Here is a 25,072-nt window from a genome sequence, read left to right as displayed (position 1 = left end):
TAAGGCTCAAGGGATCCAAGGAGCATTCATACTAGCAGCCTGGCGGTGAATTGTGAATTGGCAGTTGATGACAAGGAGAGCCATAGGCAGGCAAAAGTGGCCAGAGGCAAGAGGCTTTCTCAGTGGGTACCATTAGGCATTACAGAGTCGGAAGACGATGCACAGAGCTGGATGTCACAGAACTGGAGGTGATGGGGTACTGCTGGTGTGGTTCCAAGAACAGAGCCCCAAAGTGGGTAATAAAGATCAGTTCTAAATATGGAGCAGCCAACTGGGAGAGAAGCTCTGGGTTGTGACTGAGGATGGCTGGCAGGGTGGGGCTGAGTGCTGCAACTGGATCCATGTGTCTGTCTCTGGTGAAGACACAGGAAAGGTGTCACAGGGACTAAGAGGAGGAAGCATGGGGCACCTGGGCTAAACGGGACTGAAGTAAAAGCTGATAGGCCAGCCCCTCTTACTGCTCCTAGCAGATACCATGATGTCAGTAACAGCACATGCATGTGTGGGGACTGCGGATGTGGATAGATACATTGGGTACATGTAATCACTCTGTTGTACAACACAGATCAGGATCTCAGTCATGCAGTTAACTGCATTTAGTTTCAGCTGGATCATTGTCAAACACTTTAGTGTGTATGTGTGTGAGTGTGTGTGTGTATGAGTGTGTGTGTGTGAATGTGTGTGTATGTGTATGTATGAGTGTGTGTGAGTGTGTGTGAGTGTGTGTATGAGTGTGTGTGTGAATGTGTGTGTATGAGTGTGTGTGAGTGTGTGTGAGTGTGGGTATATGTGTGTGTGAATGTGTGTGTGTCTGTGTATGTGTGTATGTGTATATGTGTGTGAGTGTGGGTATATGTGTGTGTGAGTGTGTTAATGTGTGTGTGTCTGTGTATGTATGTGTATGTGTGTGAGTGTGTGTGAGTGTGTGTATGTGAGTGTGTGTGAGTGTGTGTGAGTGTATGTGTATGTGAGTGTGTGTGAGTGTGAGTGTGTGTGAATGTGTGTATGTGTGTGTATGTATGTGTGAGTATGTATATGTGTGTATGAGTGTGTGTGTGAGTGTGTGTATGTATGTGTGAGTATGTATATGTGTGTATGAGTGTGTGTGTGAGGGTGTGTATGTATGTGTGAGTATGTATATGTGTGTATGAGTGTGTGTGTGAGTGTACGTATGTATGTGAGTGTGTGTGAGTGTGTGTGCATGCGTGAGTATGTGTGTGAGTGTGTGTATGTGTGAGTGTGTGTGGATCAGTGAGTGTGTGAGTGTGTGTGAGTGTGTGTGTGTATGTATGTATGTGTGAGTGTGTATATGTGTGTGGTGTGTGTGAGTGTGTGTGTCTGTGTGTGTGGTCTTCCCATGTGGCTATATAACAATGCCATTTTCTTCAAAGATCATCTTTAGATTTTTTTTTCCAAAAGCATGTGTTAGTCTGTTAGTGTATGTGTGCATTGAAGTGTGCACATACCCATGTGTGCAGGACCCTGGAGGCCAGAGGACAACAGGCTCCCTGCTCGTCCATTTTTTATCATCTATTCCACTGAGGAGACAGGATCCCTCACTGAGTATGGTTCTAGGCTGGCAGCCAGCAGGACTTGTGGTCCTCCACAGCTTGTTCAGATGGGTGACAACTGAGCTCAGGTCCTTGTTGTGCTCTGTCACCCACTGAGCCAGCTCTCAAGCCCCAGGACCACCCTTCTTCTAGAAGCTTTTCGAAATGATCTTCCTTTCTCTAGCAGCAGGGAGATTTAAATTAGAGCAGGACAGGATTAGAACTCTGTCCCTTGACTCACTTTGTGTTGCCCTCCAACTTCCTATTGTGCTCTATATTCCTATTCTATTATAAAATATTATTTTTTAAAGATTTATTTATTATGTATACAATGTTCTGTCTGCATGTATGTCTGCACACCAGAAGAGGGCATCAGATCTCATTACAGATGGTTGTGAGCCACCATGTGGTTGCTGGGATTTGAACTCAAGACCTCTGGAAAAGCAGAAGACAGTGCTCTTAACCACTGAGCCATCTCTCCATTTCTATAAAATATTTTTTAAATATTAAAATATTAATTTGAAATATATTTAAGCATATAATCATAAAATTATTTAAAATATAAAATACAGTTTCATATTTTATTATATATTATATATAAATATATACAAATATAAATACTAAATTTCTTTAAACATAATTAAATTTATATTATATATAATTTAATAATAAAACTTACTTTAAATATACATAAAAGTATACAATAGTAATATATAATAATATAATATAGTACAAATTTATATAAATTTGCTATAAATGTATATATAATATATATACATTTCTATTATATTATAAAATATGGTATACTTTTTCAGGCAGTCTGTTTCTTACTTACAATGACCCATTGATACCAGGTAATTTATTGGTTGTTTTTTGTTTGTTTTTTGTTTTGTTTTTGAGACAGGGTCTCTTGGCTGGGATTGAACTCCTAATCCTCCTGCCCACCCTGCTATCAGATATTTTTATTTTATTTTTTATTAGATATATTTCTTTACTTACATTTCAAGTGTTATTCCCTTTCCCAGTTTCCTGTCCATAAGGCCCCATCCCTTCCCCTCCCCCATACGGGTGTTCCCCCTATCATCCCCCTTATTGCCCCCCCCCCCATATTCCCCTGCACTGGGGGTCCAACCTCGGCAGGACCAAGGGCTTCCCCTTCCACTGAGCCTTCCCAACAAGGCTATTCTCTGCTACATATGCAGTTGGAGCCCTGGGTCAGTCCATGTATAGTCTTTGGGTAGTGGGTTAGGGTTAGGGTTAGGGTTAGGGTTTAGTCCCTGGAAGCTCTGCTTGGTTGGCATTGTTGTTCTTATGAGGTTGCAACTTCATAAAACTTCAACTCTTTCAATCCTTCCTTTAATTCCCCCCAAGGGGGTCCTGTTCTCAGTTTAGTGGTTTGCTGCTAGCATTGACCTCTGTATTGGACATGCTCTGGATGTGTCTCTCAGGAGAGATCTATAGCTGGTTCCTTTCAGCATGCATTTTTTAGCTTCATCAATCTTATCTAGTTTTGGTGACTGTATATGTATATGGGCCACATGTAGGGCAGGCTCTGAATGGCCATTCCTTAAGCCGCTGCTCTAAACTTTGCTTCCATATCCCTTCCTATGGATATTTTTTTTTCTCCTTTTAAGAAGGAGTGGGAGCATCCACATTTTGGTCATCCTTCTTCTTGAGCTTCCTGTGGTCTGTAGATTGCATCTTAGGTAGTTCTAGCTTTTGGACTAATATCCACTTATCAGTGAGTGCATACCAAGTGTGTTTTTCTGTGATTGGGTTACCTCACTCGGATGAAATTCATAGCTATCAGATATTTTTAAATGTTTCTTTTTTTTAGGATTTATTTTATTTATATGAGTACACTGTAGCTGTCTTCAGACACGCCAACAGAGAGCATCGGATCCCATTACAGATGGTTGTGAGCCACCATGTGGTTACTGGGAATTGAACTCAGGACCTCTGGAAGAGCAGCCACTGAGCCATCTCTCCAGCCCCAGATATTTTAATATTCCTTTCCAAACTACCACCTTACAAAGGATAACAGATGACACTTACCTCCAAATATCGTCTTGGGGCACCCCGGTTGATCTAGTCCTCCGTTCGGATAGAAGTCTATGTGCCCTAGTGCTTCCCTGTAGCCCAGTGCTAAAAGAGAACACACAAGACTCGCTTGGGGCTTGGGACTGCGCATATCCTGAGGTCACCTGCCTGCAGGGTTAGCCAGTGGCTGGGGTGTGGTTGTTATCGTGGCCCTTACTCTGTTTAAATGTCTTGCTCAAAGCAGTCAGCAAGTTGCATTCACATCTATACCAGGGCTGACTGAGCACAAAAGTGGTGATGGACTGAATCCCACTGTGTCCAGAGACAAGCACTGGGCCGCTTCAGGTCTGACAAGACGACCTGTTTCTTCTTTACATTTTAGTCAGAGTTCTCCACATGCCAGGAGATTCCTGAACCTCTTCTTGCATTGGATAAATCTTCACAACGTGAACTATGATATAATTAATTTTTACTTAGTAGGTAAAATCTTAAAATGTTTGGATCTGATCTAGAGAGATGGCTCGTGGTTAAGAGTGTTGTCCATTCCTGCTGAGAGCTTGGTTTAGCACCCACGTGGTGGCTCACAACCACCGGTAACCCCAGGCTCAGGGCACCAGGCATACACGTGGTTCACAGACATAGATGCAGGCAAAAAAGGTCACATTCATAAAAATAAAAGAATATAAATAAAATGTTGAACCTAAGACAGGTGTGGTGGCTCACACCTGAACTACCAGCACTTAGGAGGCTGAGACAGGGGGATTGCTATGAGCTTGAAGCCAGCTTCAAGCTGGGCTAAACAAACAGACAGAATGGGATCTAGAATGATTAAAAAAAAAAAAAGATGATAAGATTAAGAAAGGAAATATTTGGGGTTGGGGATTTAGCTCAGTGGTAGAGCGCTTGCCTAACAAGCGCAAGGCCCTGGGTTCGGTCCCCAGCTCCGAAAAAAAGAAAAAAGAAAAAAAAAAAAAAAAAGAAAGGAAATATTTTTAAAGGTGGGCACCTAGAAATGGAATAAATTTATTTTCTCTAGCCATATAAACCCCCAAATAATTAGAAAATGCTCTATTAAAAGGTTAGCATAGATGCAGCTGTGGTGGTGCAGCTGTGGTGGTGCAGCTGTGGTGGTGCAGCTGTGGTGGTGCACACTTATAATACAGCAACCAGCAATGTGATCTGAGACCAGAAGGTTGGCAGTTTATAATCTAGCCTCAGTTGTGTCATGCCAGGCCAGCCTGGGATACATAGCAAGAGTCTCAGAAAAAATAAAGTGAATGTTTACATATATATGTATATGTTATGTGCAGTGTATGGTTGTAACCATAACAAAGTTTTTCCTATTTTGAGGTTCCGTGTGTCGGCTGGGTGTCTCACACATTCTTCCATTTTCATAAGGTCTGCCACACAACTGTGGGGATGTAACTTAGACAAAGGGCAGGGGCTGGAAGACTTCAAGTTGGGCCCAGCATCGCTAAAACAAACAAACCCTAGGGTCTGCCTCACTGTGACACTCCTCTCTCCTTTGAAATTTACTTCTCAAGAATAAAAAACAAACTGTTTTAGCATGTCCATCTTTTTTTTTTTCTTTCTTTTTTTTTTTGGAGCTGGGGACTGAATCCAGGGCCTTGTGCTTGCTAGGCAAGCGCTCTACCACTGAGCTAAATCCCCAACCCCTAGCGTGTCCATCTTAAAAGGACACTCAAGCAAGGAACCATTTTTTTTCCAATGTCATGATAATGACACAGCTGCCCACAAAAAGCCATTTCCCCCAGAGATAAACAGTCACTACTTGTCACACACGGGAGTGTCCATGATACGGCGTCAAGGGTAATTTAAAAACAAAGAAGTAAAAATGTGTGGTGTCTGTGTGTGTTTCTATACACATGTAGGAGCGTGAACTTAGTGGTCTGGGGACAACCTGTGAGGATCAGGCCTCTCCTTGCATCAGATGGGTTGTCAGGTCCAACAGTAGCCAGCACCCTTCCTGGCTGAGCCAGCTCACAGACACTGCTGACTTGTTGGTCTTTCCTTCCTGGTGCTGGGGCATGCCACACAAACACCCCCATTGAACTACATCCTCGCCCTCCAGTTGATAGCTAGCTGTACCATAAAGAGGAAGCACAATTAAAGGAGCATTCTGCTGCTACATCCCTCATCCCCAAGTCTCCAGTTGGCTCATCCCCGAGACATTTAGATACAGCAGATACCTATCCTTTTTATTTCCTCAGCCGTAGTCTTGCCCAACCATGAACATCACCCCAAGCCCCCCACATGTACCACATGACAAAGAGGAACATCGAGAGACAGACATGATCTGGGAGATCCACAAAAAGCCAGGAGTGGGCCAGGGGTACTCTGGGTGGGGAGATCCAGGACCCTCAAGCCCAGGGAAATAAAGAAAGAGACAGGCCACCCTGGAAGCTAATTGTCACAAACCAGATCTGCAGAGGCTGTGGGGTGGGGGTGAGGGCAGGGGGCGGGGCAGCGACTCACAAAGACAGGATTCTTACCGTCAGTGTCCGAGTGGATGATGTCCACGAACTGTGCGTCGCTGGGATCTAATCTGTCCTCAGGAGGTCTCCCGTTGAATAAAGGGCCTGCAGGGTCAAGACCTAGAAGGAAATCAGAGCATCTTGGCAGCCCCACACGGTGAGTCACTGCTCTTTGCACCCCTCCTGGAGAGGATGGCTCACGGGCTGCTGGGCACGCTTGTGTTGAGTAATCGCTAGCATCCCATCAGGAGTCAGGACTCCTGTCCACAGCCTGCAGCTTTTTCCCACAGTGTGGACAGCTACTCTGACAGTGGCTCTGAGAACAGCTCCAGGAGGAGGCTGGGTTGGGGAGCCCCAGAGCAGGGAGTCACACAGTCAGCTTAGGTAGAAAAGCTCCTCTGGCAAAAACCCTCAGAGAGAGCAAAAGAGGAGCGGTAGGGCAAGAAATTAAACCCAGGACCTTACCTTATGCATGAAGCTACACCCAGCTACCTCCCCAGCCCTGACAAAGTTCCATATCCCTCAAACCAGTTGAATTAGCAATGTAGCCCAGGCTGGCCTCTAACTGGATTTTTACCTCCCTCAGTCTCCCATGTGTCAGGATTAATGGCGCCCATCACTTCTCTGACCTTCCCCATTTTAGGGACTTCAGAAGCCCCACTCGGCTCAGCTTTCAGTCACAACTTGCTTGGACCAGATCACAAAGCCAGGCTGGCCAGTATGATTCCATCCTACAGGTGACTTCCCCTGAGGCTCAGGGCGCTCACCCATTCTGGCCAGAGCCTGTACCATTTGCTCACCGTCTCTCAGTCCCTAGCAGAGCCATTTCAGCAGGAAGCTGAAGGAGAGGTTACACTACAGATGAGGCCGATCAGATGCATCCCACAATGCCTGAACTGATTCGTGGTCTTGGTCAGGGTGAACTGGGCTCCATTACTACAGCAGTGAGACACCCGGAAAACCACACTCGGGGTTCCAGAACCACAGCATGAACTCCGACCAAGTCCCCGTTTACTAGAGCCCTGTGCAAAGATGGCTTAAGGGTACCTTCCTTGGAAGTTTAACCTATAAATATCATCATATGCTTAAATTCATTTTATTTTTCTTGTTTTAGGTGCTGGAGATTAAACCCCAAACCTCGTGCACGCTAAGCATGTGCTGCTACACAGCTGCCCCCCTAGTCCCTCTGGATGCCTTTCTGAGGACGTCCCCAGCCCTTAACAAAGTTCCACGCACATCTAGAGGCAGCGTCTGTGATTCTGTTTCCCGTTTTCTTTCCTCCCGGTGTCCTTGCAATTCCTTGAAACAGTCCTTCGTCTGCCTCCCTCCTTTCCTTGTCCCTCCACCCCCGGCTTTCTTCTTCTGTCCTCTCCAACTGAAACTGGTGTGGGAGGGTGTGAGGTAACTCCCAGTCACTCAAGACCAACAAGTGGCCTCAAGACAACAGGTCCCAACACAGTAGGGGAAAACTCCACAGCCTTGGAAAGAATTTACCCAGAAACCTCCCCCTCTTCACGTCAGACAACGCCAACCACTTTCGGGCCAAAAAGTATAAATAGTGGGTGCTCTGGCTCAGAGCCTTCTGTAGATCTGGATAAAACTTTTAGACTAGGGAGGGCACTGAGAGTGGTCAGAGGTAACCACGTACCAGCGCATAGAAATGGACGGGAAAGTATGGTCCAGAACCGGAATCCGGATTTGCAGTTACAAGTTTCTAGTAGTCACCCAACGTGTGTGTGTGTGTGTGTGTGTGTGTGTGTGTGTGTATGTGTGTGTATGTGTGTGTGTCAGACATGGGAGAACTCAAGAGGCTAAGTCAGAAAGGAACATCTCAGATTCAAGGCCAGCTTGGGGTACAAGTGAATTAAAAAAATAACCTGGGCTTCAGAGCTGCATCTTGTCTCAAAAGACAAAATAAGACAAAACTGGGACATTGATGGCTAGTGGATAAAGGCATTACCACCAAGCCTGACAACCGGAGTTCAATCTCTGGACCTGCAGGCCATTAGGAGAGACCTGACTCCTGTAAAATGTCCTCTAACCTTTATATGCATGGTGTGTCACACCCTCACACATATACACACACAAAATAAATAAAACAAAATTTTTAAAAATAAAAATATTGTATACTTCAATGTAAATTACGTAATACTTAATTTGAAATATAAAATAGTACTCAAAAATTAAAAATAGGGCTGGAGAGATGGCTCAGCGGTTAAGAGCACCCGACTGCTCTTCCAGAGGTCATGAGTTCAATTTCCAGCAACCACATGGTGGCTCACAACCATCTGTAATGAGATCCGATGCCCTCTTCTGGTGTGTCTGAAGACAGCTACAGTGTACTTATATATAATAAATGAATAAATCTTAAAAAAAAAGAAAAGAAAAAGAAAAAATTAAAAATAAAATGAAATGAGCCAGGAATGGTAGATTGCACTTGTAACCCTAGCACTTAGGAGTCTGAGGCAGGAGGATTGGCATAAGCTTAAGGCCAGTCTGAGCTCAGTGAGTTTCTAGGCCAACCTGGGCTACAGAGTAAAACCCTGCTTCAACACAACAAGGGAAATAAAGCATCCTGCTTAACCAGCAAACCTAAACTTTGTCGTTCCAGTACACTCAACCATCAATGTGAGCCTTAATTTTCTTCCTTTTTTCTTCTTTCTGAACCTTCATCCTCAAAAGCCAGTGCTTATTTCGCACCTACAGCCCATCTCAGTCCACACTGGCTTGACTTCAAGTACCCAGGGGCTACAAGTACAATACAGCTAACTGTATCGTTTCTCAAAGGGTGCTGGTCAGACTGCCTGCATCTTCCGCTTGAAAATTTAGGCTCCTTGTCTTGGAAGCAACTCATGGCAGAGTCTGGGCCTGGCATACATAAAATTCTCAATTCATCCAAGCACCAAACATATGAAGGAAAGAAGGGAGGGAGAGAGGAAGAAACAGAGTGATGGAGGGAGGGAGGGAGGAAGGGAGAGAGGGAAGGATGGAGAGAGGGAGGGAGGTAATGAGAAGTCAAACCAAGAGATATACCTGGAGAAGAGAAGCAGAAGAGAGGAAACTGACAGAGAGACAGCAGGGTGAAGGACCAACTCTGCCAGGCTGACCTACTCTGGTCTCAGGGAATAATAGTGGCTTGTGTCATGGGCGACAGATCACATCCCCACCCTGTGACCCAGTGAGCACACCCAAGCAAGGAAGCAAGGACACTGGCACTCAGAATTCTCCTGAGACATCTGGGACTAAATTTGAGGCTCGGAGATGGTGAGGAGAGAACTGGGGGCATCCACAGAGGTAGACAATGGATTTGTGGTGAGTCTGGGTCTCGGGGTAGGTCACATGGGCCTAGAGTAGCAGGAAGCCTGGCCCGGGGAATTACTGTAATTAGAGGTACATTGTCGTTCCCGTGGTCAGGAGGGCACAGGGGAGAATGTGGTGCTTGGGTAGAAGGAAAACCTTGGCTGAAGGGTACATCAGTCCATTTCTCCCTAGCTCTGTGATCAGTGACCTCGAGTTGGCAGTGACGTTGTCATTACCCACCACCAAGGAAGTCGGCATAGAAACCAGCAATTGTATGTCAACACCCACCACTGAACCCCACTGCAACACACCACGGGAAAGAAAGATCCAAATCCCCTCTGTCAGAAAAGGGGTTTCTAGAGCGGGGCAAAAATCAAGCCTCTGACCTTTTAAGTGTGAGGATTCTCTTCTCTCTCTCTCTCTCTCTCCTCCCCCCTTGTCTCCATCTCCCCTCTCCCCGTCTCCACCCCTCCCCCCTTTATCCCATTTCCCCTCTCTTTCCCTTTCCCCTCTCCACCCCTCTCACCTCTCCTCTCTCCCCTCTCCCCTCTCCCCTCTCTCAACTTTTAAAACTACTTTGATTCCCTAGGAAGGTAGGGAAATTAGATAATTAAGGAAGCCTTGGCTTTTGGAAAAAGTGAGGAAAAAAAATCCAAGACAAACACCGGGAAGCCCTGCTAGCAAGTTGGGTGCAGGGAAGGAGATTTGGGGCTATCATCTCTTCTCCTCGCATACAATCCCCCTAAATTTAAAACCCTGTGCATGGGAATGAATCCCGGTGAATGATAATCTCTTGAAAGCTGGAGCCGGCCCTCAGCGCTGTGAATAGCTGTGGAAAATTCCTAAGCTCTAGGTAGGCGATCCAGAATGAGTCTTTGTCCTTTAGGGTTTGACCTCCTGCAATCCTGGTATTTTCATTCTCTTCTCGAAAGCCGAAAGCCGATACTTAGCCACAAATTCCCCATCTCCTTTTCTATCCCTGAGTCTGCACCCATGCCTGGTGAATTGGAGCTACATAGTCCAAACCAGCCTGAATTAACCCCAAGGAAGAGGGCTCTCTGGGCAAAGCTCAATCCCATGAGATATTGGTGGGGGTTACCATAAGGCAAAACGCTGGGCTGGGGTCAATATTACCTGTGTGGTGGTGCTCTCCCAGAGAACACCTGTCCAGGTGAGACCCCTGGTAACCAACAGGAACCTTACCTGTGATTCTCCCCAGCTTCCCGGAATACATTTCTCCAACAAATCCAGCTATGTGGGCTCCTAGACTTACTCCAATCATGTAAATGTTGTCCAGAGAAGCTCCTTTGGCCTAAAATTTCATTAATAAAGTGTAAGCGTTCAAGAACTTGACCATACTTGAAGAGATTTCCTGTTCACTTCAGAGAAATACTCCTAAGTATTTTATATCTATTCTCACGTGTGCTATTGTGTGTGTGGGTAGATATGCGTGCACATCTATACGCTTACTTGTAGAGGTCAAAGGTCAAAGAGTCAGGTGTCGTCTGGCTGGAGGGATAGCTCAGTGGTCAGGAACACTTGTTGCTTTTGCAGAGGAACCAGATTCAATTCTCAGCACCCACATAGCAGCTCACAACTGTATGTCATTTCAGTTCCAGGGGCTCCAATGCCTCCTTCTGACTTCTGTAGGCACCAACACATCCATGGTGCACACGTACGCGTGAGGTAAAACACTCATGTACATCAGAAAGAATAAATAAAATCTTTCTTTTTAAGTTAGACGTCTCCCTCATTTTCTCCACACCTCATTTTTGGGACAGGGTCTCTCGCCGAGCCTGGAGGTAGCTGATTTGGTTAGGCAAGCCAAGAAGCCCTAGGGACTCTGTCGTCTCTGCTTCCCCGGGTCACAGATACAGGCATGCACTGTTTACTGCTGTGCTCAGATTTTTCATATAGGTTCTGGGGGTTGAAATCAGGTCTTCGTGCTTGCACACCAAGTATTAATCAACAGAACCAACTCCCAAGGTCCTATGGTCTCATTTGGATGTCACAAGAGGGCTGGAGAGGTGGGTCTGAGGTAGAGCACTTGCCTCAGATGTTATAAGCCTCAGGTTCAATCCCCAGCATGGCAGAAAAGGGGGAAGTTACAGCACCGTGCGATGTCCAAGACTTCTTCATTATACAAATAAGGAAAGTGAAGCCCAGAGTTGAGGTCATCTGGGGAGGGCACAGAGAAGGATTCAAACCAACCTGCTAACCCCGAATCAGTGTCTTTTAGTGTCTTCACTCCTGATTCCGCTGGATGTCAAGCAGAGCCGTGTTTAGGGCTTCCCCACACGGGAAGGCATGATAAAACACTTTGATGAATTCCTAATGGAGTCACTCTCCCTTCTCCAGGAAGAAAAGATGAGAGAGGGCAGACCTCGCTAATCATAGGCTGCAGGCAGCTTGCTCTGAGCCACCCAAATATTCTGGGACCTGGCTACTGTGGAACTTGCTCTGTAGACCAGGCTGGAATCGAACTCACAGAGATCTGCCTCTTCTCCTTCCAGAGCCCTGGGATTAAAGACTTGTGCCACCACAGCGGGGCTCATGTCACACCTTTGTTATGTGTATGTGTGTGGGGGGGGGCTGGCGTAGCTCATGAGAACACTCAAATAAAAGCTAAGGTCTTGCCTGCCTTGGGAGGACTGTCCCTCTGAACCATGGGTTTGGTTTGCACTGTGGTTGGGAATAATCTGGGCATTAGTAACTTGGTCTTTCAGCTGAACAGCTACAGAAGTTGAAGGAGATCCAGGCATTTAAACTAACAACTGTAGGCAGACCCTCTCCTATTCAAAGACACCATCCTAGTAGTCACAAAATGATGCTCCTTTTACAACGCCTTTTGCCTTTAGCCACAGAAGATGTTGAGGACTTAAGATCTACAACATTTAAAATGAGAATCTTGCCCCATAGCCCTTCGAGGTGGATGGACACCCTGCAGAACCCCTCCCTCTCCCCTGGGTTTATTCAGAATCGTACAATGTTACAAAATGTTACAAATCCTCCCCTCGCCCCCATCATCCAACCAAACGATACCTCTTGGCTTTAAGCTTCCGAACAAGCCACCAAGGTCATCTAAGACAAGTCTTTCTTACCAGCATCTGGTCGATAAATTCCTTCAAAATCAGAGCTACTTTTCTGGTCTTGCTAGAAGCATGGGGGTATATCACAGTCGTAGCTCCTCGATTCCAATCAACAACCACCACATTCATCTCTTGTACACTGATCAAACTCTGTACCAATTCCTCCATCCAAACCGGAGGAGAGCCGGTTGGCCGGAAACCATGGATAATAAACGTGGTTTTCTTGGTTACATTTAAGCTCCCCAGGGCTGTGGAGTTGATGACTTGTGCGCAGGTCTGGTCTCTCTGTGTGTAGAGCATCAGTCTCACGGAGAGCCCTGTACCAACCACTGCACTGTGGAAGCTCAGCCTGGTGAAGGACGGGCATGTTTCATCCGTATCTGGAAGAGAGAGTTAGGTAACACCATGCAGGGCCTCCTAAGTAAGGAGGTACTGCGATCCGCTCACAGCACCTCCCCAGAGCCTGGATCTAGCTGCGTGAAGCTGAAAAAGTCATACTTAATTGGTATTCCTAAGTAGTGATCCCTGGTTTCTCCAGACATCTTTCTCCACACTCCTTCAAGGTCGAAAGCAGAAGTTAGCTCAATGGAGCTTCTATAACCCTCCGAGCCTTAAGTATCTCCTCATCCCCCAGCTCCCTAAAGCGCTCCCTGTGAGCACCTCACTTACAGCACAGTGAAATCACCTTTCTGGGGTCTGGGTACTGGGTATGGGTGCGTCTACTGTGTGAGACTCGTTCTCCTTGATTGGTAATTTCTAGGCTGTGTATCCTTGGGCAAAACACAGCCAGAGAGAGTCAGCAACTGAGTCTCCATGGTCTCTTTCGTAGAACCTCTCCTGGGAGGATGGTCAGAGGGTGGTCTGCCCTGCCCTGGGCATCTGAAAATGCAGATCACGTCAGCGGGTGCTGAGCCCTTTTCTTCTAGCTCTCCTTTCAAGTCTTTGTCCTGCAGAGCAGCCTCAGAAGAAAGTTGAACTCAAGGAAGAGATAGCACAAACCTGGAAGATCTTCTTGTTGTTTGAGTCAGGATCTCAATATGAAAGCCAGTCCAGCTTCCAACTTAGGCGCAGCCCAGCCTAGCCTCGACCTTACAGTTCACCTGTCTCACCCACCTAATTCTAGGTTTACAACTATACCCTGCCATGCCCAGCTTGGAGCATCTTGCTGGAAATGCCACTCAGTGGGACAGTCACTAGGAAACAATCAGTAACAATCGATCGGGCGAGAAACTGGGCAGGGCCTTACTTAGTCGCCATGCTGTGGTACTGCAGAGGGCAGTGTGCCTTATATGCCTGTAACGTCAGAGGGCCCAGGGACCACAACGTCACTGCTCTGGTGCTGACACTGGGGCCCAACTGGGACTGGGAAACTGGCAAATACAAAGTGAGAAACGAGATCTGTCTTCCTGGCAAAGGATCACCAGAATAAACGGTGCAGGGAGGCCTCGGGGTGTATTCTAAATTAAAGGAGATCGGAAATGGATACACTAAGGTAGTCCTTGGACCTGGGGCAGACCTTGTGGTAAAGGAGAATGCAATAAAGTAAACTAAGTCAGGAAAATTGGTATCTAGGCAATCCAGTAAAAGTGTGACCTCAGCTTTCAGCTCATGTAGACGGTCACACTGTGGTTATTCTGGTGGTTTGAATAAGAATGGCCCTCGTGAACTCATATATTTCAGCGCTTAGTCACCGGGGAATGACAGTACTTGACAGGGAGTACTTGACTAGAAGATGTGGCTTCCTTGGAGTGGGTGTGGCCTTGTTGAAGGAAGTGTGTGATGGGGGGTGGGGGGACGGCGGTAGACATTTCAAAAGCCCACTCTGTCATGATGACAATGGACAATGAAACTATAAGCCAGCCCCAACTAAACATCTCCCTGTAAGGGGGTTGCTGTGGTCATGGTATCTCTTCACAGCGACAGAAGAGTGACTAAGAGAGAAAAGAGAAAACCCCAATTCTTAGAAAATGTAGCTAAAGCATTTAAGGTAAAAAGCCCAACTTATTGACAAATGGTTCAGACATATAAACAGATAGCTAACCAACCATGGGATGCGCATGCCAAAGTGTTGAGAGTAAATCAATCTAGGGATGCAGGGTGGGCTCCACGGCTGAGCGCAAGCATGCGCAAGGCCCAGGAAGTTCCTGAGAACCCGTAAGTAAATCTGCACGAAGGGTTGCTTCTGGTCTGTGTGCTTCATTCGTGCAGCTTTGCTGAGAATGTTCAGCTATTTCCAAGTAAGCTTGGAAGAACAAGGCGAAGACCCATCAGTGACAGATAGAGGAGATGCGCTGTCAGTGCTAACCTCAAAAAGCAAAACTGGATGGAGGCGATGGCCCATGCCCGTAATCCCGGCTTTCTGGAAGCAAAGGCAGGTGGATCTCTGTGAGTTCAAGGTCAGTTTGGGCTACGTAGTAAAACCCTATCTCAGAAAACAAGGGGGAGAGGAAGAGGAGGAGGAGGAGGAAGAGGAGGAAGAGGAAGAGGAGGAGGAAGAGGAAGAGGAGGAGGAGGAGGAAGAGGAGTAAGAGGAAGAGGAGGAGGAAGAGGAAGAGGAGGAGGAAGAGGAAGAAGAGGAGGAAGAGGAAGAAGAGGAAGAAGAGGAGGAAGAGGAGGAAGAGGAGGAAGAGGAGGAAGAGGAGGAGGAAGAAGAGGAGGAGGAGGAAGGGGCCACTTCATCCACAGCAAAAGCAAGGTGTAGCGGCTGTTCCTGGTTGTCAACCTGACTATATCTGGAATGAACTACAATTCTGTATTGGAAGGCTCACTCTTGATCCTGATCTTGAGGCTGGGAAACACAAGTTCTGACCTGGATCTTGGTATGGAGATCTTGAGGCAAAGCGGCTATGAACCCCAGGAGACTAAAGCAAGGAGATCTCTGAGTTCAAGGTCACCTGGGACAAAGCAAGTCCCAGGCCCAGGCGTGGTGGTAACCATCTTTGATATGGGACACATCTTCTGCTGGAGACCTACATAAGGACATTGGAAGAAGGAAGACTCTCTTCTTTGCCTTGCCTGCCTCATGGGACAGAGCCACTGCTAGGTCCTTGGACTTCCATTCACAGCTGCTGCTGATCGTTGTTGGGGAGTCAGACTACAGACTGTAAGTCATCAACCAATTCTCTTCCTATATAGAGACTACCCATAAGTTCTGTGACTCCAGAGAACCCTGACTAAGACACAAGGAAAGCAAGGGAAGGGAAGAAAGGAAGTAAAGAGCAAAGGAGGCCGATGCTTGAGGTTTCAGTTCAAAGGGCAACGGAAGAGAGCTGGAGACAGACAAAAGCTCAAGTTGCAAGGTGATGGGAGTAGGGGCTGGAGGAGGACGGCTCAGTGGTTAAGGGCACTGACTGCTCTCACAGAGGACCTGGTTTTGGTGCTCAGCAGCCACGGGGCAGCTCACAACTTCACAACTGCCTAGAACCCCAGTTCTAAGGGTTCTGCCACCTTCTTCTGACCTCCAAAGGCAGGAAGAACACACATACACACGCACGCGCACACACACACACACACACACACACACACACACACACACTACACATACATGTATACACACAGCAACATTCATGTACATTAGAAAATACGGATGGTTCAATGGTTAAAAGCACTCACAGACTCTTGAAGAGGATACAGGTTCAATTCCCAGCACCCGAGTGTGGTGTACAAGCACCCGTTCTGGCCCCTGCATGCATATAGTGTACATACATACATACGCCGAGGAATACAAACAGAAAGTAAAATCAAATCCAAAGAAAAGGAGACATACATATGGATTTGTACTGAGATGGAAGAGTTTTGAGGTCCTCGGTTTGGGGATTTGTCGGTTTGGGGATCGGACCTTTGCAGTGTTCTATAATGCTTCAAGAGCTGCTAGGAGAGGCCTCACTGAGCTACTCTGAGTTGGAGCACACATGCACTGGGCCCTGCGGCCAACTCAGCCACCGAGAGACAAAAGGCAAAAGGGCAAACACGGGTGAAAAATTCTAGTTTCCAGACGCGACATAACGATCGAGAGCTGCATTGTTTTAAATTGAATTATTTGAAAACCGCCCTGCGTGGCGCCATCGCACACTCTGCTTCCCTTATGTAGAGCAGCTCTACAGAAAATGAAGCACAGCCCGGACACAGGGCTGGGGAGCTTGCCCTGGGGCGATGCTAATGCCAGAGAGAATGGAGGGGAAAAGGCAGGGGAACCTTGGGACACACCTAGTCTGACCTCTCTCAATGGAAACTTAAGAAACTAACTATATAGAAACGTCTGGGTACTTGTGGTCATGGCATCAACCATAGCAGTAGTCATACCCAATGCTCTGGGCCCTACATCTACACTGGTACTGTCAGGCATGGTCCTTAGTAGGTCAACACTTCTATGTCACCCTTCAAGTCCTCTTCCTGAAAAAGTAATGCCCTTGAGAAACGAACTGCACCTGTTGGTTCTGCTTGGACAGCCCATCCCAGAACAATAACTCACTGTTGAATTTGTCACCTGATAGTACTGGGGGTATTGTGGAACTGATGTGTGCAAGAGAGGACTGTGGCTGGGATTAGTCCTGAATGAGCCCCTCCTGGGGAAGACAGATGTTTCCTTACTTAATTACTAAGTCGGCTCACCTTAGGACATGTGAACCTATCTAGTGTTGGAAGCCTCTGGGTTCGAAGCCACACATTCACCAGGGTCCTTGAGAGACAGGAGGTTGGTTAGTTGAAGGTCAGCCTGGGCTACAATGAGAACTTGTTGCAGGAGGTAGGGGTGGGGAGAGAGCACAGTGGACTCCACCATACCACCTGGCAGGCCACCTGCCCTTTAAGCCCATCTAGCATGGCTCATCTGAAAGAGGGAAATTATACCTGTCCTTTCAGGATTATTTTGGAATTCCGATACTCTGAAATAACACTTCCTCTCATCCTGTGCTCTTAGAAGAAAAATGGTCCCAACTGGCTATTTGCATGCACGAACTGGTAGACTAGGAAGGTTTAGGAAGCATGACCTTGTTGGAGGCTGTGTCACTGGGGGTGGTTTTGAGGTTTCAAAAGTTCGTGTCAGGTCCAGTCTCTCCCCCAATCCGTGCCTACCCCTTCCCTCTCCGTGCCTCCCCCTCCCCGTGCCTGCTGCCTGTGGATCAGTATACAAAGCTCGAAGCTATTGCTCCAACACCATGCCTGTTTGCTTCTTGCTGTGATAATGAACTAACCTCTGAAACAGTAAGCAAGCTCCCACTTCAATGCTTTCTTTTATGAGACTTGCCTTGGCCACGGCGTCTCTTCACAGAAATAGGACAGCGAGTAAGACACACCTCTAGCCCATGGACGCTGTAACTTGTCTTAGGGGTTCGCCATCAACCCGTCTGGAATAGTCCCTGAGCTGTGCTGGAACTGAGGCTTGCTCCACCCGGTCTTTCTACCCCTTCCTTTTTCAGGTGCTGGCCCCAGAGCATGCTGGGAAATCTTCCTGCCCACTCTTCCCTCCTTCCCTGGATCCATCAACTGTACTTCTGTCAATGGAGCATTTGATTTTCTTAGTTTCTTCATTCATTTGTTTAGTTTAGTTTGATTTTTTTTTTTATTACACCAATAAGGGACACAGGCCACACGTGTGTGTCATGGTGTGGGGGTCGGAAGGTCCAGTAGTTGGTTCTCTCCTCCCACCATGATGGAACTCTGGTTGGCAGGCTTGGCAGCAAGTGCCTAACCACTGAGCCATCTCATTAGTCCCCTTGGTTTGGATTTTTTGAGACAAGGTAGCATTATACATCCCAGGCTGGCTTCAAACTCACGATATTTCTGCCTCAGCCTCCCTAGTCCTGGAGTTATAGGCATGTATCACCACACCTAGTTCAAAACTAACCTTTCTGATTATTAATTTTTTTTCCTATTTGAAAAGTATTTCGTGAGTGTATCATGTACATGTCTGGTACCTACAGAGGCCCAAAGAGGGCAACCAATTCCCTGGAACTGGAGTTACAAATGAAAACGAGCTGTCATGTGGGTGATGGGAATCAAATCTCTGTCCTCTGTGCTCTTATGACCACTGAGTCATCTCTCCAGCCCATTTATTAATTTTGACTTTTTAAAAAGGCCCAACTCAGGCCCTTTTGCGTAGGAAGCAAGCACTCTACCACTGAGCTCCACCTTTGCTTCCCAGAGCCAAACACTTGGAAAAGACAACAATGAATCTGGGCCATGTTACAAATTAGCTCAGGCTACTTGGGATCAGGTGTTGTGCTGCTTGTGACAAACGTGTTCCTAGGGGGTTGGGGATTTAGCTCAGTGGTAGAGCACTTGCCTAGCAAGCACAAGGCCCTGGGTTCTGTCCCCAGCTCCGAAAAAAAGAAAAAAGAAAAAAAAAAAGTATTCCTAGTACTGGAGCTGTTCTGTGTCAAAATTCTCAGCACTTTGGAGAGCACACAAACACTAGACATTGTGAGAAATACTTCAATGGCTTCACACATAGATTTCCTTTTTTTAAATTTTATGCTGGTGTATTTAAAGTTATGAACTATCTTTTGCTTCCCAAAGGCAGACAATTTGGGGGCTATTTTAATGATTTCTTACAGAGCCAAGGTTACTCAGAGGACAACCAGTGTATTAAACTGGTTTTTCAGGTTTAACCTCGTCTCTCGAAGTTCACTGAAACAGGGGGAAATTACGCCTGTCCTTTATAGACTGCTTACCCTGAAATAACATTTTTTTACTGACACCTGGAAAGTTACAAGGAAATGGACTCTGTTTACAGCACCGTTTGAGGGTGTATCTGGATTCTATTCAGAGGTGGCATAATTGCTTATTATGACCTTCTTTCTTATATTAAAAGACGCAGATTAAAGCTGAAAATCAGGGCTACCGTCAATAACCATTTTATCTTGTGTAGCTCTGGCTGGCCTTGAACTCACTATGTAGCTGAGGATGTTCTTTTTTTTTTTTTTTTTTTTTTTTTTTGGAGCTGAGGACCAAACCCAGGGCCTTGTGCTTGCTAGGCAAGCGCTCTACCACTGAGCTAAATCCCCAACCCCAAGGATGTTCTTGAACGTCCGATCTTCCTGCCTCCACTTTGTATGTGCTGGGGTTGCGGGTGTGCACACCACCCCAAGTTTATGCAGTGCTGCAGATCAAGCCCAGGTCCTGTGCATGCTGGGCAAACGCTCTTAACTGAGGCACACTGCAGACTCAAGGAGACACTTTCTTCGAGTCTTGGCCATGTCTGTTTACATACTGACCTCGGATGCTCTCCTGCTGTGCCGACAGAGTTAAACCATCATGAACTTCAGCTCAGAAAGCTGAAAGTCTTAAATAAAAACGCAGTATAGGTTTGGAAAAAGCAGGAGGATCAGACCTACGTGTGACAGCTAGATCTATTTCCTAGAGACCTAAGCTAATCAGTTGACTAACCTCTCTGGAGTCGCAATCTTTTGTTTAAAGACAGGTTGAATTTGGAGCCAAAAACATGTGTCTCTACATGTATGTAATTATTCGACTGTGCAATGTCTCCCACAGGTTCATGTGTTTGACCACTTGTCCCCAAATGGTGGCACTTGTTTTAAGAGGCTATGGAATCCTTGGGAAGTGAGTCCTAGGTAAAGGAAGTGTCCCTGAGGGCCAGACCTTAAGCACTATGGGCTGGGCACTTTTCTAGCACCAGCTCTGTTTTCTGGCTGCTAAGGTATAACAGCTGCATCCTAAGCTCCACCACCATCATCGGAGCCCCAAGCCACACTGCTTTCTCACACGATGGACTGAATCCTCTTATACCTGGAGCCAAAGAATCCCTTCCTCACTTAAGTTGCTTCTTCTGTCACAGAAACAGGGAAATTCATTCAATATGAACACACACACACACACACACACACACACACACACACACACACACACACAACTTCGGTATTTTGAACCAACTGAAAACAGTTGATCAACTCTCCACCATAAAGAAAAAGAAGGGGAAGGGACACTCTGAATAAAACTCTGTGTGATTTCAGTCTGTTTACACAGCATCACCAACCCTCATAAACTGCTGTACAAGGAAGTGGAGCCAGCCTGGGCCACCAGGTAACAGGTTGCTCATAAATGACTTTCACCACACAGTATAGGTGATAGTAAAGAAAAAAAAAGTAGGTCTGGAGAATGACTCAGTGGTTAGTACTTCCAGAGTGGTTAGCTCTTCCAGAGGTCCTGAGTTCAAATCCCAGCAACCACATGGTGGCTCACAACCATCTGTAACGGGATCTGATGCCCTCTTCTGGTGTGTCTGAAGACAACGACAGTGTACTTATATAATAAAAAAATAAATCTTTTTTTTTTAAAAAAGAACTCTTTCTTTAAGAAAAATGTTGGTGTTTTGTTCATTGTGCATTTATTACTTAATACTTTTAAATATCGTACAGGAGTATCACTTATTGGGAGAGTAGAGGGCTCAGTGGGTGAAGGTCGCAAAGCTGAAAAGGACTTGAGTCCAGGAACCGCTTGGTGGAAGGAGAGAACGGATGCCTACAAGTTGTTCTCTGACCTCCCTAGCACGTAGTGATTTGTGCATATTTGCACGTGCATGCGCACATGCACACAACACAAAAGCCAAAAGTTAATTAATGAACGAATTAAATGCAATTGTTAAGTTAGCAAAATATGGCGCTGGGGAGATGGCTCTTCCTGAGGACTTGGGTTTGATTCCCAGCACCCACATGGTAGCTCACGGTAACGGTATATCCAGTCTCAGATTGGATGCCCTCTTCTGGCTTCTATTGGCACTGCATGAAAATCGTACACAGACTTCATTCAGGAAAACTTTGTTAAAATGAAATCTCAGCCTAGCAAGCTCAAGGCCCTGGGTTCGGTCCTCAGCTCCGAAAAAAAAAGAAATCTCAAAGAAAATTTAAAAATCACTTATCTTGATATCTGAGTTTTGGTCCCTCTTCTCCTTGTTTTTCCGGGGAATGCTATTCTCACCCACTTTACCCTAAGCCCCAGACTATCAGGGTTGTTCTAAGAATTATAAGTGATGCCTATGAGGTCTCCAGAGCCTTGGCACATAGATATTAAAAAGTTAGCAACTGTTAATTTGATGATGGACTGGGAAAATACTATTTACCACATAGAATTGTACAAAGGCTTGAAACACTGCAGTCAAGGTGGACAGGAAATAAATCCTAATATAATTATTACACATCTTCTAGTTTGATTCTAAGCTTCATCTATTAGCACACTTATAAGACTTTTAACAATTTTAATCAGTTTACAAAATCAGCTCCTACAAGTTGTACTCTGACCTCCACGTGTGCGCTGTGGCTTATGCGCCCGCACATATTAATTTAACAAGTAAACAGATGCAGTGGAAAACAGTTTTATATTTAAAACCTTAACCAGTCCTGGAGTAGAGACATCTTCACTATACCTTGTCTGATTTGAGGTTTCCTGTTGGTCTGTGTGTTTGGTTGGTTGGTTTTAACGTTATTCTTGCAGTTGGGAATATAACTTGGTAGTTGTGTTTGCCCAGTGTATGTCCTAGGGTTAAAAGGACCTAGCACCATCTGCTGCTGCCTCCACTGGAGGTTACTTCCTTAGAACGCATTGCGTGCGCCACTTTTAGGAGTCAAAGAGCATGAGTCTGCCGGTCTGAGATCTGCTCCCTGCCCTTTAAAAAGTTATGTCAAGGCTGGGGGTGGTGGTGAACACCTCTATCCCAGTGAGTTCGAGACCAGCCAGGGCTACACAGAGAAACCCGGTCTTAAAAAACAAACAGAAGTTATGTCAGAATTTGCAGGCACCAGCTTTGTGTGAAACAGAAGTGGGTTTCGGGAAGAACGGAGACGTGCATTTTACTTCATATTTGTTATCTCACCACGGAGATTCAAATTTTCATTTTGATTTTAGTATCTTTCCTTGTATTGGAAATTGAACCCCGAGTGTCATACATGCTAGGCATATATTCTATGAATGAACTACATCCTCAACCTGGCAATAAATAATTTTTTAGTTATAAATATATCACACACCATTTTAGATATTTATGTATATGAAATTATGATTTTTTTTTTTTGGTTCTTTTTTTCGGAGCTGGGGACCGAACCCAGGGCCTTGCGCTTCCTAGGTAAGCGCTCTACCACTGAGCTAAATCCCCAGCCCCGAAATTATGATTTTTAATAGTGATTTAAAATACACCCTAATAAATACACAAAAGTATAAAATTTACCATTGCAAAAATATGAAATAAAATGAAAAAACTTAACTTCTCTACTTAAGCATCAGAAAATAAGTTTTTAGTCTCAAAAGTAAGTCATTTAATTTTATATAGGTGGAAAGACACAATTTAGCTATGAAAAAATTAATACTACCTTAGCCTTTTCAGGTTAATTCAAAGAGATAAGGGTTTGATCTATGGTTGAGGGGAGGAAAATCACCATAAGAAAGCCCGTTTTACCCATAACTCCTGTCCTCAAATATGGTCACACAGACCTTTGAAAGTCAACTAATACTTCTTAAAACATCTGCTAAATGACCTACCTGATTTCACCAAGCACATGAAACTGAGGAGAAAGCACAGTCTCAGCATAGGGAGCCTCAAGAGATCATGTGTCCCAAACACAAGGACGGGTGCCACTCCGCAGAGCCTGCCGGTCCTGCGCTCCCACCCCGGAGTCTGCCTTTCTCCAAGTGAGCTCATACAGGACTAATCCCGAGTCCATGACAACAGGAAGTCCCCAGGCGGGTTCTGAGGCCCTGTTAGTCCTGTCAGGATCTTTGGCTCCTCCTCTTTGCGATGAAAGGTCTGGGACTTTCTGCTTCACAACTGGTGCATATGTTAATGTGCTATTTGCATCTGAAGGATGACGAGTAAAAAGTTTTCCTTGTTCGTGGGCGGTTTACTAGCTGTTTGGCTTGGTGTGTTGAAATCGACCTCATTTGAGATCCTTTTCCCTTATGAATGAAATGACAGATCCGGGTCAGTGTTCTCCTATCCTCGCTGTGTATACAAAACCACTTTCGTGTTATCTCGCACGCACGTTCTCCACAGAGCAGTCTTCAGACTTTTACTGAGCACATTTCACTGAGTTCAGTTATATTGCCGTATTTACGGATATATAGCTATGCTTCAGATTAGAGAGATCGTTTGTACTTAACCTTTTCACTTCTCATCCAGAGCCCATGTTGCCCTCATAGCTGAGTTTTTATTTTTGAATTTTATTTATTGGGGGTGGCAGTGAGTGTGGGCTGCGGTCCCCGCCCTTCTGTACATAGTCTTGGAGTCAGGCCTGGGGACAAGTACCTTTGCCAGCTGTGCCCTCTCACCCATCCAGTTGTCTTCTTAAAGGGAAAGAACACATCTATGTCTTCCCAACCTTTCTAAGTTCTACGCTAGAGGTAACTAATCCTGCTTTACGAGGTGACTGTGAGTGAAGGTACTTCGGCAGTAGAGAGTGTCCCCAGTCTAGTTGGGAAGGCGGGTCACTAATGACAGGATACACTGCAAAGTGATGTAACCCTCTTTCTAGCGAAAACTCCCCTAATAAGTTTCTGGGTATTTTATAACCTTAAAACATAGGTATGTAGCCTCAATAAGTAAAACATTTATGTTCTGTGAGTCTCAACTTTCTCAATCATTGAAGTGAGGATAACATCGCTCCACTCGCAGGGGTTATGCAGATTAAATGAGGTATGAAGTCTTCAGCACTGTGCCTGCTGCTCAGGTAATTGCTCCTGCCACTTGCCAACTCCGGGTACCATCGTTCCAGGTCACACAGCCGACGCCGCCCTTACCCCTCTGAAGACTCGCTGTAGAGCTGAGAAGGGGGTCTTCAAGATGAACTTGAGGAATGGGGGCTTCCTTCTAGTCCTTTCGTGAACCCTGCAGGAGCACACTGCAGTTAGTGTGTTTTGGTTTTTCTGTCCTGTCTGGAAATGAATTAGGGAACTGAAAATAGGAAACTCAAGTCAACCAGCTTTTCTGCTCTGCACTCGGAACAGAGAAGTGCTCTGTCTCTTTAAAGAATCTGCCCGGGAATGTGCCGCTCCCTGCTGGGTCAGTGTACTTACCTGATAAGTGTGTGTTGAGTTCCCATCAGTTCTAAGTGTGTATCTGGACCCAGCCAATGTACTTTAGGGGCGAAACTAGCCACTCCCCGGTTATAGGAGTAAGGGTCACTCTGCTGAGTGGTCATCTACGTGTTAATAGGACACAGAAGTTCCCCTGACTTCATGGCTGGGTGCTCAGTTTCCGTTCCAGCAATGGAGTAACCCATTCTCTTGTAGAGAAGTGAGAAATATTGACACTGTAATAATCAATACGGAGCATGCCATAGGAAAACACTCCAAAGGTGGGGACAGGAGGAAAGAGTAGGAGTGAGTCAGCACAGGGACTCTTATCTGTTGGGTGGGCGGAGCTGGGATCCAGGGCCTTGGGCCAAGCAGGTGCTCTACCACCCGGCCCTCTGTCTCCTGATCCCTGCAGGGATCCTTTGATGGACGGATACTTCTGTGCTTTAACTGTGGGGGTGTCCATAAAAATCTGTGCAATGAGATTACAGAGAAACATACATGCACACGCACATGGGCACACAGACACATTAGTGCATGTGGTACTGAGAGAGTCTCTGAGCTGCACCAACGACGATTA

The 25,072-nt window shown here is 46.0% G+C and overlaps 1 protein-coding gene across 4 annotated transcripts in view; it reads right to left on the bottom strand.

The window, feature by feature from the left end:
• Positions 1–23,130, bottom strand: part of Liph (lipase H) — a 47,793-nt gene extending 24,663 nt beyond the window's left edge. For 3 of the 4 annotated variants that reach the window (XM_087576887.1, XM_087576889.1, XM_087576888.1), the window contains exons 1-5: positions 22,963–23,130; positions 12,487–12,854; positions 10,589–10,697; positions 6,104–6,205; positions 3,606–3,695 (exon numbers count right to left, since the gene is read on the bottom strand). In XM_087576887.1, the coding sequence (XP_087433013.1) occupies positions 3,606–3,695; positions 6,104–6,205; positions 10,589–10,697; positions 12,487–12,854; positions 22,963–23,122 (829 nt within the window). In that variant the 5' untranslated portion in view covers positions 23,123–23,130. 4 annotated transcript variants of the gene reach the window in all.
• Positions 23,131–25,072: the final 1,942 nt, after the last annotated feature.

The sequence above is a fragment of the Rattus norvegicus genome, chromosome 11 (genome assembly GCF_021556685.1).
Source record: "Rattus norvegicus strain SHRSP/BbbUtx chromosome 11, alternate assembly SHRSP_T2T, whole genome shotgun sequence".
In the NCBI taxonomy this organism is placed as follows: domain Eukaryota; kingdom Metazoa; phylum Chordata; class Mammalia; order Rodentia; family Muridae; genus Rattus; species Rattus norvegicus.
This window is presented reverse-complemented; position numbering and strand designations above follow the sequence as displayed.